Source organism: Podarcis pityusensis (genome assembly GCF_964106645.2).
Source record: "Podarcis pityusensis genome assembly, chromosome: 5".
In the NCBI taxonomy this organism is placed as follows: Eukaryota; Metazoa; Chordata; class Lepidosauria; order Squamata; family Lacertidae; genus Podarcis; species Podarcis pityusensis.
Genome location: NC_138032.1, coordinates 18,252 through 31,223, shown reverse-complemented (window position 1 = coordinate 31,223; position 12,972 = coordinate 18,252). Strand labels below are relative to the sequence as shown.

Here is a 12,972-nt window from a genome sequence, read left to right as displayed (position 1 = left end):
CCAATCCAACACTGCTCGAACCTTGGCGCTGTCCATGGCGAGCCCCTTGTCAGACAACTTGTAGCCCAGGAAATCCACCTCCGTCACGTCGAATTGGCACTTCTCCAGCTTGGCGTAAAGCCTATGCTGCTGTAGCCTGCTCAGCACTTCCTTGACGTGCCTGTCATGCTCCTGCTGCGATTCCGAAAAGATCAGGATGTCATCCAAGAAACAGACGCACGTCTTGTAGAGGAGCCCCGCCAACACGTGATGCATGAAAGCTTGAAAAACGTGGGAGCCATTTTGCAATCCAAACGGCATAACTCTATATTCGTAGGTGCCCAGGGGCGTGAACATGGCTGTCTTCCACTCATCTCCTTCCCGCATGCGAATGAGGTTGTACGCCCCTCGCAGGTCCAACTTGGTGAACACGCTGCCCTTGCGTACCTTTGCGAGGAGGTCGTCGATTCGGGGCATGGGGAAGTCCGATGGCTTGGTCACACTGTTCAAGGTGCGATAGTCCACTACAAGTCTTTTTTGGGGCGTGTCCCGCTTCTTAACAAAGAATACAGGACTGCCCCCCGCTGCCTTGGACTCCCGGATGAAACCGCGCTCCAAATTATGATCTATGAACTCTTTGAGTTCCTGCAGTTCATCCTCAGACATGGAATACAGCTTCCCTTTGGGCAGCGCCGCCCCCGGCAGCAGGTCAATTTTGCAGTCATATGGTCTGTGGGGGGGTAGCCTGTCTGCCTCCTTCTCGCAGAAAACCTCCAAAAATTCTGCGTACTTGTGGGGGACCGCTTGCAGCGTGCCTAGCTGCAGCTGTGACTCCTCTTCCTCTCCTTCCTGCCGGGGCACGATGCAGTGTTCAGCGCAAAAGGAAGAGCCGAAGGTCAGCTGCCTCTGGTACCAAGCCAGCGTCGGGCTGTGCTTGTCCAGCCAACTCATGCCCAATACAATGGGCGTGTCCGATAGTTGAGTGACGTTGAAGCTGATGATTTCCCTGTGATTCCCAAGTCGCATCACCATTGGTGGCGTCTGCTTCACCACTTGCCCCCCTAGCAGCTCCCTGCCATCCACCGTGACAACCTGCAGGGGCAGCGTGGCAGGCAGCAACTGTATGGCGTGCCGGTCGACAAAGTCCTGCCCTAAAAAGTCCGCATTGCTTCCTGAGTCAATGGTGATTGGCACGTCCATGGTGATTCCATTGGGCAGCTGGAGAGATGCGGTGAGCTTCACTACCGGTTTGGGCGGGAGGGGGTCCATGGGCTGTAAAATCTCTGGGGACTGCTTCACAGACACGTCTGGCTGGGCCCCAGTGCCTCTTCCTCCAGCCAGACTCCGTCGTTTCCCTGCTGTGGTTCTCCTTGCTGCGTTGCTGCAGTTACCATTGCTGAGGCTGCAGTGTGCTTGTGGAGCCTCTGGAGACACTCTTTCGCCATATGCTGTGGATCATCGCAGATGTAACACTTCCTGTTCCCTCTAGGAGGCTTCGCTTTCACTGGTGCCGGTGCTAGGGCTCTGGCTGCTGACTGAGCCCTTGCACCTCCAACCTCCATAGGTTCCGCTCCTCCTCCTGGCGGAGGCGTGAATTGCGCACGCGCTGCTTCTCTGGGAAGGAAGGAGGAGCCCCTGGCTGGTTCGCGCCCCCCACGCCCTTCGTCCCTGCTCCACGGACGTTCTTCCAGCCGCACCCCCACCGCCAGCGCCCTCTGAACGATCTCCTGCGTGGTCCGGGGTCTCTCCCCCCTCGCAATTTCATCTTTAACCGAGCCGTGCAATCCCTCCCAAAACAGGTCTCTTACTGGAGCCGAATCTCTGTCCCATTCCAGGGCACTGACCAAAGCGAAAAAGCGGGCATGGTACTGCCTTACGCTGGCCCTCCCTTGCTTCAGTCCATGTATCTGCTTCCGAGCAAGATCCACGTCTATGCTTGATAAAAAGCACCCATCCATCGCTTTAATAAAGGCATCCGCATTTTGGAGCGCCGGATCCTTATCTCTCCACAAATTGCGCAGCCATGCTTTAGCATCTCCATGCAAATGGGACATGATGAATCCCACCTTCTCTTGCTCATCTCTAAAGTCGTTGTTCAGCAGTTGCAGTGCACACATTACATCTGCTCTAAAGTTGGGGTACTGTTGCAAATTCCCATCGAAGTGAGAGACCAGACCGCCTGTTCGTCTCCCCAACCCAATCCCCTCCGGTTTGGGTGTCAGTTGCCCTTGCTTCGTAAGCACTTCCAACCTGACCTGGAGATCCCTGTAGGCGGCAGCTGCGTCCTCCTCTCTCTTCCTGGATGCAAGAGCCTCGGCATTCAGTCGTGTCACTGCTTCTCTGAGTTCCGCTATCTGCTGTTCGGCCGTCATGTTGTCTGCCGTTCGTGAGCTCGCTAGTAGGCACCCGCTTTCTCTCCTCTCCGCGAGGCTGTAGATGCCCACAATTTGGAGATGGAGCTTACTGTCAGAGCTGCTTCCAGATCCTAGCTCACAGAGGATCACGCTAGCCAGCGATCATTAAATAAAAGTCTTTATTGAGTTACAGTTTCCATTCTCAATCTGCTGCGTGCAACTCTACGTCTCATGGTTAGATCGGCGAAGCTCCGTCTGAGTCTCCGCCCCTTGTACACCAACTTAATATCCTAGCCCTGCTCCACCTTTTCCGCCTGACTGTTCTTCTCTGGGTCCCTCTGCCCCCCGGGGTCTCTTCCTTCCGGGATTCTTCTGACGCCGACCCCCCGGACCCTCCTGTCTCCTTGCGCCGGGCTTTAGGACCTGGCTCCCTTTCCGGGCTGCCTACTGCGCCACCTTCCTGTGCATTTGAACTTGGCGCGCGCGCCAAACCTTCCACCTTCCGTCTGACCGTTTCTTCGCTCCCCGATGGAGGTGTGGCCACTCCTGACTCGTGCCCTCCCCCCTGTTGTGAGCTGCCAGCGCTTGATCCCTGGCGCCCTTCCTCTTCCCTGCTCTCTGGCGGTGACGCTGGTCCCGATTTCCAACTGCTCCCCTCTGAGTCCCCTCTGGCTCTATCTTCCTGGGGTGTCCCCCTAGGCTCCCCCCTTGCCCTGGCCACTGGTGCTCCTTTCTGTGAATCTTCTGATTCACTGGAAAGACTCGGAGATCTCGGGTCGTCGTCATCACTCATCTTTTCTTCTGCCTCCTCCCCCTCGCTCTCTGTTTCCTCCCTTGCCGTTGCCTCTGCTCCTGAACCCCTGACAATATCTAATTCTACTAATGCTTTTTTTTTAATGGGTTCTTTTTTCTGTGTCTTTAGTTGTTCTTGTTTTGTTTGTAAGCTGCCTCGAGACCCTGTCTGGGAAAGAGGTGGGGTATTAATAATAATAATAATAATAATAATAATAATAATAATAATAAACAAATTGCAGCAAACTTTCTCCTTTACAAAACAACCCCTTTTTGCAATTTGTCCCCTCTATGAAGCTTTGTGAATTTGCAAACCTGGATTAAGGGTTGTCCTTCCATGTGATGACGATGATTTCTCTCTCACAGCACACAAATGGCTGGATTGACTCCACAAAAATCAGTGAGAGGCAAAGAGCAGTCAAGACCACCAACGTACTCATGAAATATGTCTCCGAGCATTTGGACTTTGATGTGAGTGACCAAGGCTTAATGCTGCAATTTCAAATCGTATTGCATTGGAAAGTTCAGGTGTGAACTAGATGAAAGCTGTATGGCATGGCCATCCCAAGGGAAGGTGCCAGCCAGTGCTATTTTTCTAGAAAAAGAGGTGCCAGGACTCACCATGAACTCACCTCCCTCATTCTCTTATAATGGCAATAGCGCCCACCTGAGAGGTGCCAGTGTTAGCTATTTGCAGTATAGTAGCACTGCAGAGAGCTTGCTGGGGAGACCATGCGTTAAAAAGGGACTCAAAAATAACTAAACAAGGTTTTAATAACAAAAACAAAAACAAAAACTCCTTATACACTAAATACACCAACAACAAACCAGGCCCAACCCCCAACCCATCCCCCAGGGTAACGGAAGAGCTAGGTGATGCTCCTTATATACTACACCCAAATGCTGACACAGCTTAATCAATACAACTCAGCACCTGCTGTGTTTCACAGCTGTAAAGCTGGGTCTCGTTATTTTGCTCTGGCCCCTTAAAGACATACACATCGGGTGGAACAATGATGAACCTTTACATTTAAAGAAACCATTCAACATTTCCCCTGCGGTTCATCATTGTGGAACAAAATCATAAAGCATATTTTGTACATGTCTTTCATGAGTAACCTTTGGAAGTGCTTTAGTAAAAATGTCTGCAATTTGATTGTCACCTGGAACATATTGAAATACAATCATTTCGTCAGCAATTAGTTTCTTTACAAACTGTAAACGTAACCTTAAGACTCTAGTGCGCTGCGCATTGGTCTCTGAACACAGGATAGCGAGTCCGCTCTGGGAATCAAGGTAAACTCTTACTGGTAGTGTTACTTTCATCTGTAGGTCTGCAAATACTTGCAGATACCATTCCACATCACGAGTGGCCTGAACGCATGCACATAATTCACTCTCTGTTGTGGAGAGACAAATAATGGTTTGTGTCTGGGACTTCCATTCAAATGGACAACCGTTATAACAAAACACCATACCAGACACATCCCTGCAATTATTTTGTTCCACTGCATGAGATGCATCGCAGAAAATTTCAAAACCTTTGTCAATACATGATGTAAACTGCAACCTATAATGTTTGGTATGTTTAAGGTACACTACCACTCTCTTAAGAGCAGAGAAACATTGCGTAGTGGGCTTTTCCACAAATTTTGCCAGAAAGTGAAAGGCATAAGTTATATCTGGTCTTGAGATTCTTTGAATGAAATTTAGCTTGCCTATAGCAGAACGATACAAAGTTTTGTTAGGAAATGGCTTATCTTCACCTGTAAAGGTGAAACCACACACCATAGGCGTTTCCTTCCCATTTGCATTTTCTTAAACCCATTTTGAATCAATAAGTCTCATATCTGGGGTTTGTGGTACAAGAGACCAGGTGTTATGCTCTTTTAAAGAAGCTATCTCAGAGTTGATAGCTTTATACCAATTTACAGCTTGGTGCTTAGGTAAATTCTGAACATCATTGTAGCTTTTTGGCTCAAAAACCGCCTTATTGGCATACACAGTATTTAAATGTTCATCTGCAAAACGTTGTGGCTTCTGTCTCTTTCTATCTGAACGTCTCAGTCCGGAAGGAGAGTCAGACTCCTCAGACTTAATGGGACTAAGTAAAAAAATTCCTTCCTGTAGCACCTTAAAGACCAACTAAGTTAGTTCTTGGTATAAGCTTTCGTGTGCATGCACACGAAAGCTTATACCAAGAACTAACTTAGTTGGTCTTTAAGGTGCTACAGGAAGGAATTTTTTTACTTCGACTATGGCAGACCAACACGGCTACCCATCTGTAACTGGAATTAATGGGACTAAGTGAACTACTAGTTTCAGGTTGTAAATCATCATTGTCAGACTGAAGAGGTGCCTGTAGGCTAAGCTCACAGTCAGAAAACTCAAGAGAATCTAAGCTCCCCTCGGGTGCCTGTGACTTTAAATCATCAAACAAATTATCAGATTCAACAGGCTTTTTGCCTTGTTCCATTAATTCAGAAGCACCATTTCCTGCTGCTGCTGCTGCTGCTTCCTCTTCTTCCTCAGTGTCATTTATACCATTAGTATCTTGGAAAACAGCAACGCCATTCCAATTTACAGTTTGTATCATGCTTCTGGTAATATGAAATTTGCCAGTTGCTGGTATGTAAATTCTGTACGCCCCCTGCTGGTAGCCCATTAATTTTCCCTGAACACTACTGTCAGGGGTTCAGGAGCAGAGGCAAGGGCAAGGGAGGAAACAGAGAGCGAGGGAGAGGAGGCAGAAGAAAAGATGAGTGATGACGACGACCCGAGATCTCCGAGTCTTTCCAGTGAATCAGAAGATTCACAGAAAGGAGCACCAGTGGCCAGGGCAAGGGGGGAGCCTAGGGGGACACCCCAGGAAGATAGAGCCAGAGGGGACTCAGAGGGGAGCAGTTGGAAATCAGGACCAGCGTCACCGCCAGAGAGCAGGGAAGAGGAAGGGCGCCAGGGATCAAGCGCTGGCAGCTCACAACAGGGGGGAGGGCACGAGTCAGGAGTGGCCACACCTCCATCGGGGAGCGAAGAAACGGTCAGACGGAAGGTGGAAGGTTGGGCGCGCGTGCCAAGTTCAAATGCACAGGAAGGTGGCGCAGTAGGCAGCCCGGAAAGGGAGCCAGGTCCTAAAGCCCGCCGAAAGGAGGGAGAAGAGTCAGGGGGGTCAGCGTCAGCGTCAGAGGAATCCCGGAAGGAAGAGACCCCGGGGGGCAGAGGGACCCAGAGAAGAACAGTCAGGCGGAAAAGGTGGAGCAAGGCTAGGATATTAAGTTGGTGTACAAGGGGCGGAGACTCAGATGGAGCTTCGCCGATCTAACCATGAGACGTAGAGTTGCACGCAGCAGCTTGAGAATGGAAACTGTAACTCAATAAAGACTTTTATTTAATGATCGCTGGCTAGCGTGATCCTCTGTGAGCTAGGATCTGGAAGCAGCTCTGACAGTAAGCTCCATCTCCAGATTGTGGGCATCTACGTCCTCGCGGAGAGGAGAGAAAGCGGGTGCCTACTAGCGAGCTCACGAACGGCAGACAACATGACGGCCGAACAGCAGATAGTGGAACTCAGAGAAGCAGTGACACGACTGAATGCCGAGGCTCTTGCATCCAGGAAGAGAGAGGAGGACGCAGCTGCCGCCTACAGGGATCTCCAGGTCAGGTTGGAAGTGCTTACGAAGCAAGGGCAACTGACACCCAAACCGGAGGGGATTGGGTTGGGGAGACGAACAGGCGGTCTGGTCTCTCACTTCGATGGGAATTTGCAACAGTACCCCAACTTTAGAGCAGATGTAATGTGTGCACTGCAACTGCTGAACAAAGACTTTAGAGATGAGCAAGAGAAGGTGGGATTCATCATGTCCCATTTGCATGGAGATGCTAAAGCATGGCTGCGCAATTTGTGGAGAGATAAGGATCCGGCGCTCCAAAATGCGGATGCCTTTATTAAAGCGATGGATGGGTGCTTTTTATCAAGCATTGACGTGGATCTTGCTCGGCAGGAGATACATGGACTGAAGCAAGGGAGGGCCAGCGTAAGGCAGTACCATGCCCGCTTTTTCGCTTTGGTCAGTGCCCTGGAATGGGACAGAGATTCGGCTCCTGTAAGAGACCTGTTTTGGGAGGGATTGCACGGCTCGGTTAAAGATGAAATTGCGAGGGGGGAGAGACCCCGGACCACGCAGGAGATCGTTCAGAGGGCGACAGTTCATCTCAAACTTCTGGCAGAGGCTGATGGGCTTCCTGAACGTCAAGATCAACCTGGCGTCGGCTAGACACCCGCAGACCAACGGGCAAGCGGAGCGGGTCAATGCCATCATGCAGCAGTACCTGAGATGTTATGCGAATCAACAGCCTGCGACGTGGGTGGATTACCTGCCTCTCGCCGAGTTCGCCTACAACAACACGAAGCACGTGTCCACGGGGGTCACGCCGTTCTTCGCCAACAACGGGAGGCACCCTAGAACCTTCCCGGGACTGGAAAGAATGGGGGAGGGGGAGCCGCAGACAGCAGATGCGTTCGCGTCGGAGTTGCAGGAGGTCCACGATCAGCTGCGGCGGCACCTGGAGCTGGCTAAACACGCATACAAGGTACAAGCGGACAAACACAGAAGGGTTGGCGAAGAGATCCATGTGGGAGACTGGGTCTGGTTAGCAGCCCACGCAGTGCCGGCCAGGTCGTTGGCGAAGAAGAAACTAGGGCATAAACAACTGGGGCCCTACCAAGTCGACGAACAGGTCAACCCGGTGGCTTTCAGGCTGGCTCTTCCGGAGGGTTCCAGAATGCATCCGGTGTTCCACAGATCGGTGCTCACTCCCTACAAGGCACCTCACAGGTTTCAGGAACCAGGAACGGCACCGGGTCCGCTCCGAGAGAGAACCGGGCAAGGGGGAGTGGCACAGGAGGAGCGCATCAACGAAGTCACGGAGATTTTGGACTCCAGATGGGGGGAAGAGGGGGTAGAATACCTTCTCGCCAAGGAGGGCACCCCGGCCAGTGCCAACAGCTGGGTGCCGGGCTACGCTTTAGACGAACCTCTGCTCAAAGAAGAGTTTCATGCCCTCTTCCCACATAGGCCAATGCCAGCAGACTTTTTCGACGACTGGCTTTTCACGCCCACGCTTTCAGCCAGCACGTTCCGGGGGTTCGACTCGGACGAGGAACCGACACGAGACGCCCGTTCCCCGGAGGGGTCACCCTCGGGATCTGCTTCAGAACCCTCGTATTGGTGGGATGATCGACCAGAGGAGCAGTTCCGCAGAAGGTGGCTGGAGGGTCCAGGACGAGCAACGTCTCCAGAAGGCAACGAGGGAGAGACGGACATGGACGTTTTCGGGGACGACCCGGGTTTCGAGCACGGCGGCACAGAGATGGAAGCGGAGGTGACCGTCGTCAACGAGAGCAGGGAGGAAGAACCGGAAGACTTCGGATGGCGGCCCGCCACGGGAAGCGAACTGTATCCGACATTCGTCCCCCTGACACGGCAGCACCCAGATCCCGCACCGGAAGGAGGGGAGGGGGGAAGAGGGGGCTTCGAGGGGGGGATGGATGTCAGGGGTTCAGGAGCAGAGGCAAGGGCAAGGGAGGAAACAGAGAGCGAGGGAGAGGAGGCAGAAGAAAAGATGAGTGATGACGACGACCCGAGATCTCCGAGTCTTTCCAGTGAATCAGAAGATTCACAGAAAGGAGCACCAGTGGCCAGGGCAAGGGGGGAGCCTAGGGGGACACCCCAGGAAGATAGAGCCAGAGGGGACTCAGAGGGGAGCAGTTGGAAATCGGGACCAGCGTCACCGCCAGAGAGCAGGGAAGAGGAAGGGCGCCAGGGATCAAGCGCTGGCAGCTCACAACAGGGGGGAGGGCACGAGTCAGGAGTGGCCACACCTCCATCGGGGAGCGAAGAAACGGTCAGACGGAAGGTGGAAGGTTGGGCGCGCGTGCCAAGTTCAAATGCACAGGAAGGTGGCGCAGTAGGCAGCCCGGAAAGGGAGCCAGGTCCTAAAGCCCGCCGAAAGGAGGGAGAAGAGTCAGGGGGGTCAGCGTCAGCGTCAGAGGAATCCCGGAAGGAAGAGACCCCGGGGGGCAGAGGGACCCAGAGAAGAACAGTCAGGCGGAAAAGGTGGAGCAAGGCTAGGATATTAAGTTGGTGTACAAGGGGCGGAGACTCAGATGGAGCTTCGCCGATCTAACCATGAGACGTAGAGTTGCACGCAGCAGCTTGAGAATGGAAACTGTAACTCAATAAAGACTTTTATTTAATGATCGCTGGCTAGCGTGATCCTCTGTGAGCTAGGATCTGGAAGCAGCTCTGACAACTACGCTCACCCAATTTCTGCTTAGCGGGATAATGCATAATTACATCTGAATCCCAAATGCGTAGGTATTTCAGATTAGGGTGTTTTTTAAACAGCTTCTCATATACCTGAAGGAGCGTCTCCACCCCCATCGTTCTGCCCAGACGCTGAGGTCCAACGCCGAGGGCCTTCTGGCGGTTCCCTCATTGCGAGAAGCAAAGCTACAGGGAACCAGGCAGAGGGCCTTCTTGGTAGTGGCGCCCGCCTTGTGGAACGCCCTCCCACCAGATGTCAAAGCAATAAATAACTACCTGACATTTAGAAGGCATCTTAAGGCAGCCCTGTTCAGGGAAGCTTTTAATCTGTGATATTTTACTGTATTTTTTGTTTCTATGGAAGCCGCCCAGAGTGGCTGGGGAAACCCAGCCAGATGGGCGGGGTACAAATAATAAATTATTATTATTATTATAGGGGGTTGTTAGGTGTCAGAGCTGGCTCCAGGTCCCAGCTCACAGAGGACCAACGCTAGCCGGCAGTAATGTACAAAAGTCTTTATTGAAGTACAGTTTCCATTTTCAAGCCGCAGCGCCCCAGCTCTACGTCTAGGGGTTAGATCGGCGAAGCTCCATCTGAGTCTCCGCCCCCTGTACACCAGTTTAAGATTCTAGCCTTACTCCACCTCTTCCGTCTCTCCTTTCTCCTCTGGGTCCTGCTACCCCCCGGGGTCCCTTCCTTCCTGGATTCTTCTGACGCTGACGTTGACCCCCCTGACTCCTCCCCCTCTTTTCGGCGGGCTTTGGGACCTGGCTCCCTATCCGGGCTGCCAACTGCGCCGCCCTCCTGTACATTTGAACTTGGCGCGCGCGCCCAGCCTTCAACCTTCCTCTCGACCGTTTCCTCGCTCCCCGATGGAGGCGTGGCCAATCGTGACTCATGTCCTCCCACTGGCAGTGCGCCGCCTGATCCCGATGCCTGGGACTCCTCCCCCTTACTGCACTCTGGTGTGGACGCTGGTCCTGATTTCCAACTGCTGCTCTCTGAGTCCCCTCTGGCCCCTTCTTCCTGGGGTGTCCCCCTAGGCACCCCCCTTGCTCTGACCATGGGAGCCCCTTTCTGTGAATCTTCCGATTCGCTGGAAAGACTCAGAGACCTCGGACCGCTGTCATCGCTAACATTTCCTTCGGACTCCTCCCCCTCGCTCTCTATTTCCTCCCTTTCCTGTGCCTCTCCTCCTGAACCCCTGACATTAGGATATTTCCGTTCCACCTTAAACAGGGAGCAGGCTGTTGTTTGAGTCACAGTCTGCGTACTTCCAGCTCACAGGAAGTTTATGTTTTGTACATAGCTTTTGTTTCTCTCTCTGTGCCTGAACACGCAGGCAAGCAGTCATGTTTTTTCTTTGTTCTGACCAACGCTGAATAAAGTTGTAAATAATGCTCTCCTGAGTGCATCTTTCATTGTGCGAACTCTGCAAAGGTAGTGCACAAGTCCTTGAATGTGGAAAGCTGTTTCTGAGGCTTGTGTCGCTAATTGACTGATACTGCGTTCCTACGGGAGGTTGATGGATCGTCCGGAGTCAACGTGGGGGCATGATGGCCTTTGTCTCCCTGGCAGTATCCCAACAGGGGTGACATCTAAACCAGAATGATAACTGCGATTTCTAACGTAACAAAAGGCATTGAGCGCTTCAGCCCAAAAGACTTTGGGCAGATTAGCATTGTGCAGATAAGTTTTAACCCCTGCCTGCAGGTCACGCTGCACAACTTCAACAAGCCCATTTTGCCAGGGACTTGGGGGGCAAGATAACTCATGAGTAGTCCCCTGCGCTTCCAGGAAATTCTCAAAATCCTCAGAAACAAATTCCCCACCCCGGTCAGTAAACAGGTTCTTAATTGGTTTGTTAAAATGCGTTTTTACCCAGTTGCAAAAAGCTCTGTACTTCTCAAATGCTTGGGACTTCTCAGCTATTGCATAAGTCCAACAATATCTACTATACTGGTCTATCAGGGTAAGCCAGTACTTAGAACCTCCTAATGATGGTGGGAGTGGCCCAACTAAATCACAATGTACACGCTCAAATGGCTCAGTTACTTTCCTATCTGAGCACCTACCCTTGAGTGCAACCTTAATGTTATTCTTGCAACAGGATAGACATTGCATAAAGAATTTACATGGTTTTAAGTTTAGGCCATTAATAATATTCTTTGTCTTAATTACATCAGCAAAATTCAGATGTCCCAGAATTCTGTGTGCTTCATGGGCACACCCGGAATGTGGCCTTACATTCCTCAACCCCTGGCTTGACTGTGCTGCTCTGCAATTTATAGGCGATTGGGAGTAGGTGCGAAAATACAGTCTATATAAACCATCAGAGTCCTGGGCATACAATAGACGTTTGTTCCCATCGAAAAACACACATTGACTTTAAGAAACGCACAGTTATGACTTGACAAGCAAAACATCTTACTGACAATAAATTGTCCACTGACGGGCAGTAAATGCAGTTCGCTATCGTAATGTTTAAAGAGTCAAGTTTAATAGTACCCCTGCCAAGCGACTGCAAGACTTGTGAATTGGCTAAATGTACATTACCAATTTCCTCTTTAAAAGAAATAAACAAGCTTCGATCGTTGCAAATGTGCTGAGATGCTCCTGAGTCCACAATAAAAGACTTCCACTTGGCACCTTTAATTCTTTTACGATCTGTAGTCCGAGCATGAAAAGCTCGTGGCTCGTTTCTGTCTTTATGGTACGATGTCGGCTGCTGGGCTGACGACCGTGACTGATGAACAGAAACAGACTTGGGAGTACTTTGCTTTCTTTTGGATCTGCAGTCCTTTGCAAAATGTCCCTGCTTATTGCAGAACCAATAACGCTTTGCAGCTTTAAATGCAGTCGTATCACCACAAGTTTGCATATGGCGTTCCTCGTTGTTTCTGGAAATAGGAGTGCTTATGGCACAAGCCTCCCTTCTATCCAACTCGCCCATTAATCTTGCCGTTACCCCTTCCACAGTTAATTGTGCTGGTGGAACAGCAGATATCTGGCTAGCTACACCATCAAAGTCCTCATTAAGGGAACAAAGAATGATAAAAACATACTGAATATCAGGTATCTCCATGTCCCTTTGAATTAATTTGCAGCGTATTGCCTCCAGACGTCTCAAGTGTGCTGCCAAATCACCACCAGGCTGCAACTTGGTCTGGTACAGCTGCTTGAAAAACGTCAATGCAGACGCTGACTCTTTTCTAATATGCACTGCTGCAAGACTGTCCCACATTTCTTTGGCAGTTTTCTTATTTCTTATATAGACTACTTGCTGGTCGCTGACTGCCAAATTAATTATTGCCCTGGCTTTTGCATCTCCTTTCGACCAAGCATTAGTTACAGGGTCAGGAGGGTCATCAGTTACATAGGTGCATACTTCTCTAGAGGTCAAAAGCGCCTCCACCCGAAAAGACCATAAACTATAGTTCTCATCTGTTAGCTGTGGGAACACCAGAGTCTTCTCGGCTTCTGGAACCCGGTCAACCATTCTGGAACTCTACCAGACCCA

General features: G+C 51.1%; 1 protein-coding gene across 2 annotated transcripts in view; it reads left to right on the top strand.

Moving 5' to 3' along the window:
- Positions 1-12,972, top strand: part of LOC308478117 (maestro heat-like repeat family member 5) — an 80,651-nt gene that overhangs the window by 52,425 nt on the left and 15,254 nt on the right. For both annotated transcript variants that reach the window (XM_081007432.1, XM_081007433.1), the window contains one exon: positions 3,492-3,596. In XM_081007432.1, coding sequence (XP_080863558.1) covers positions 3,492-3,596 — 105 coding nt within the window. The remainder of the gene's footprint in view (positions 1-3,491; positions 3,597-12,972) is intronic.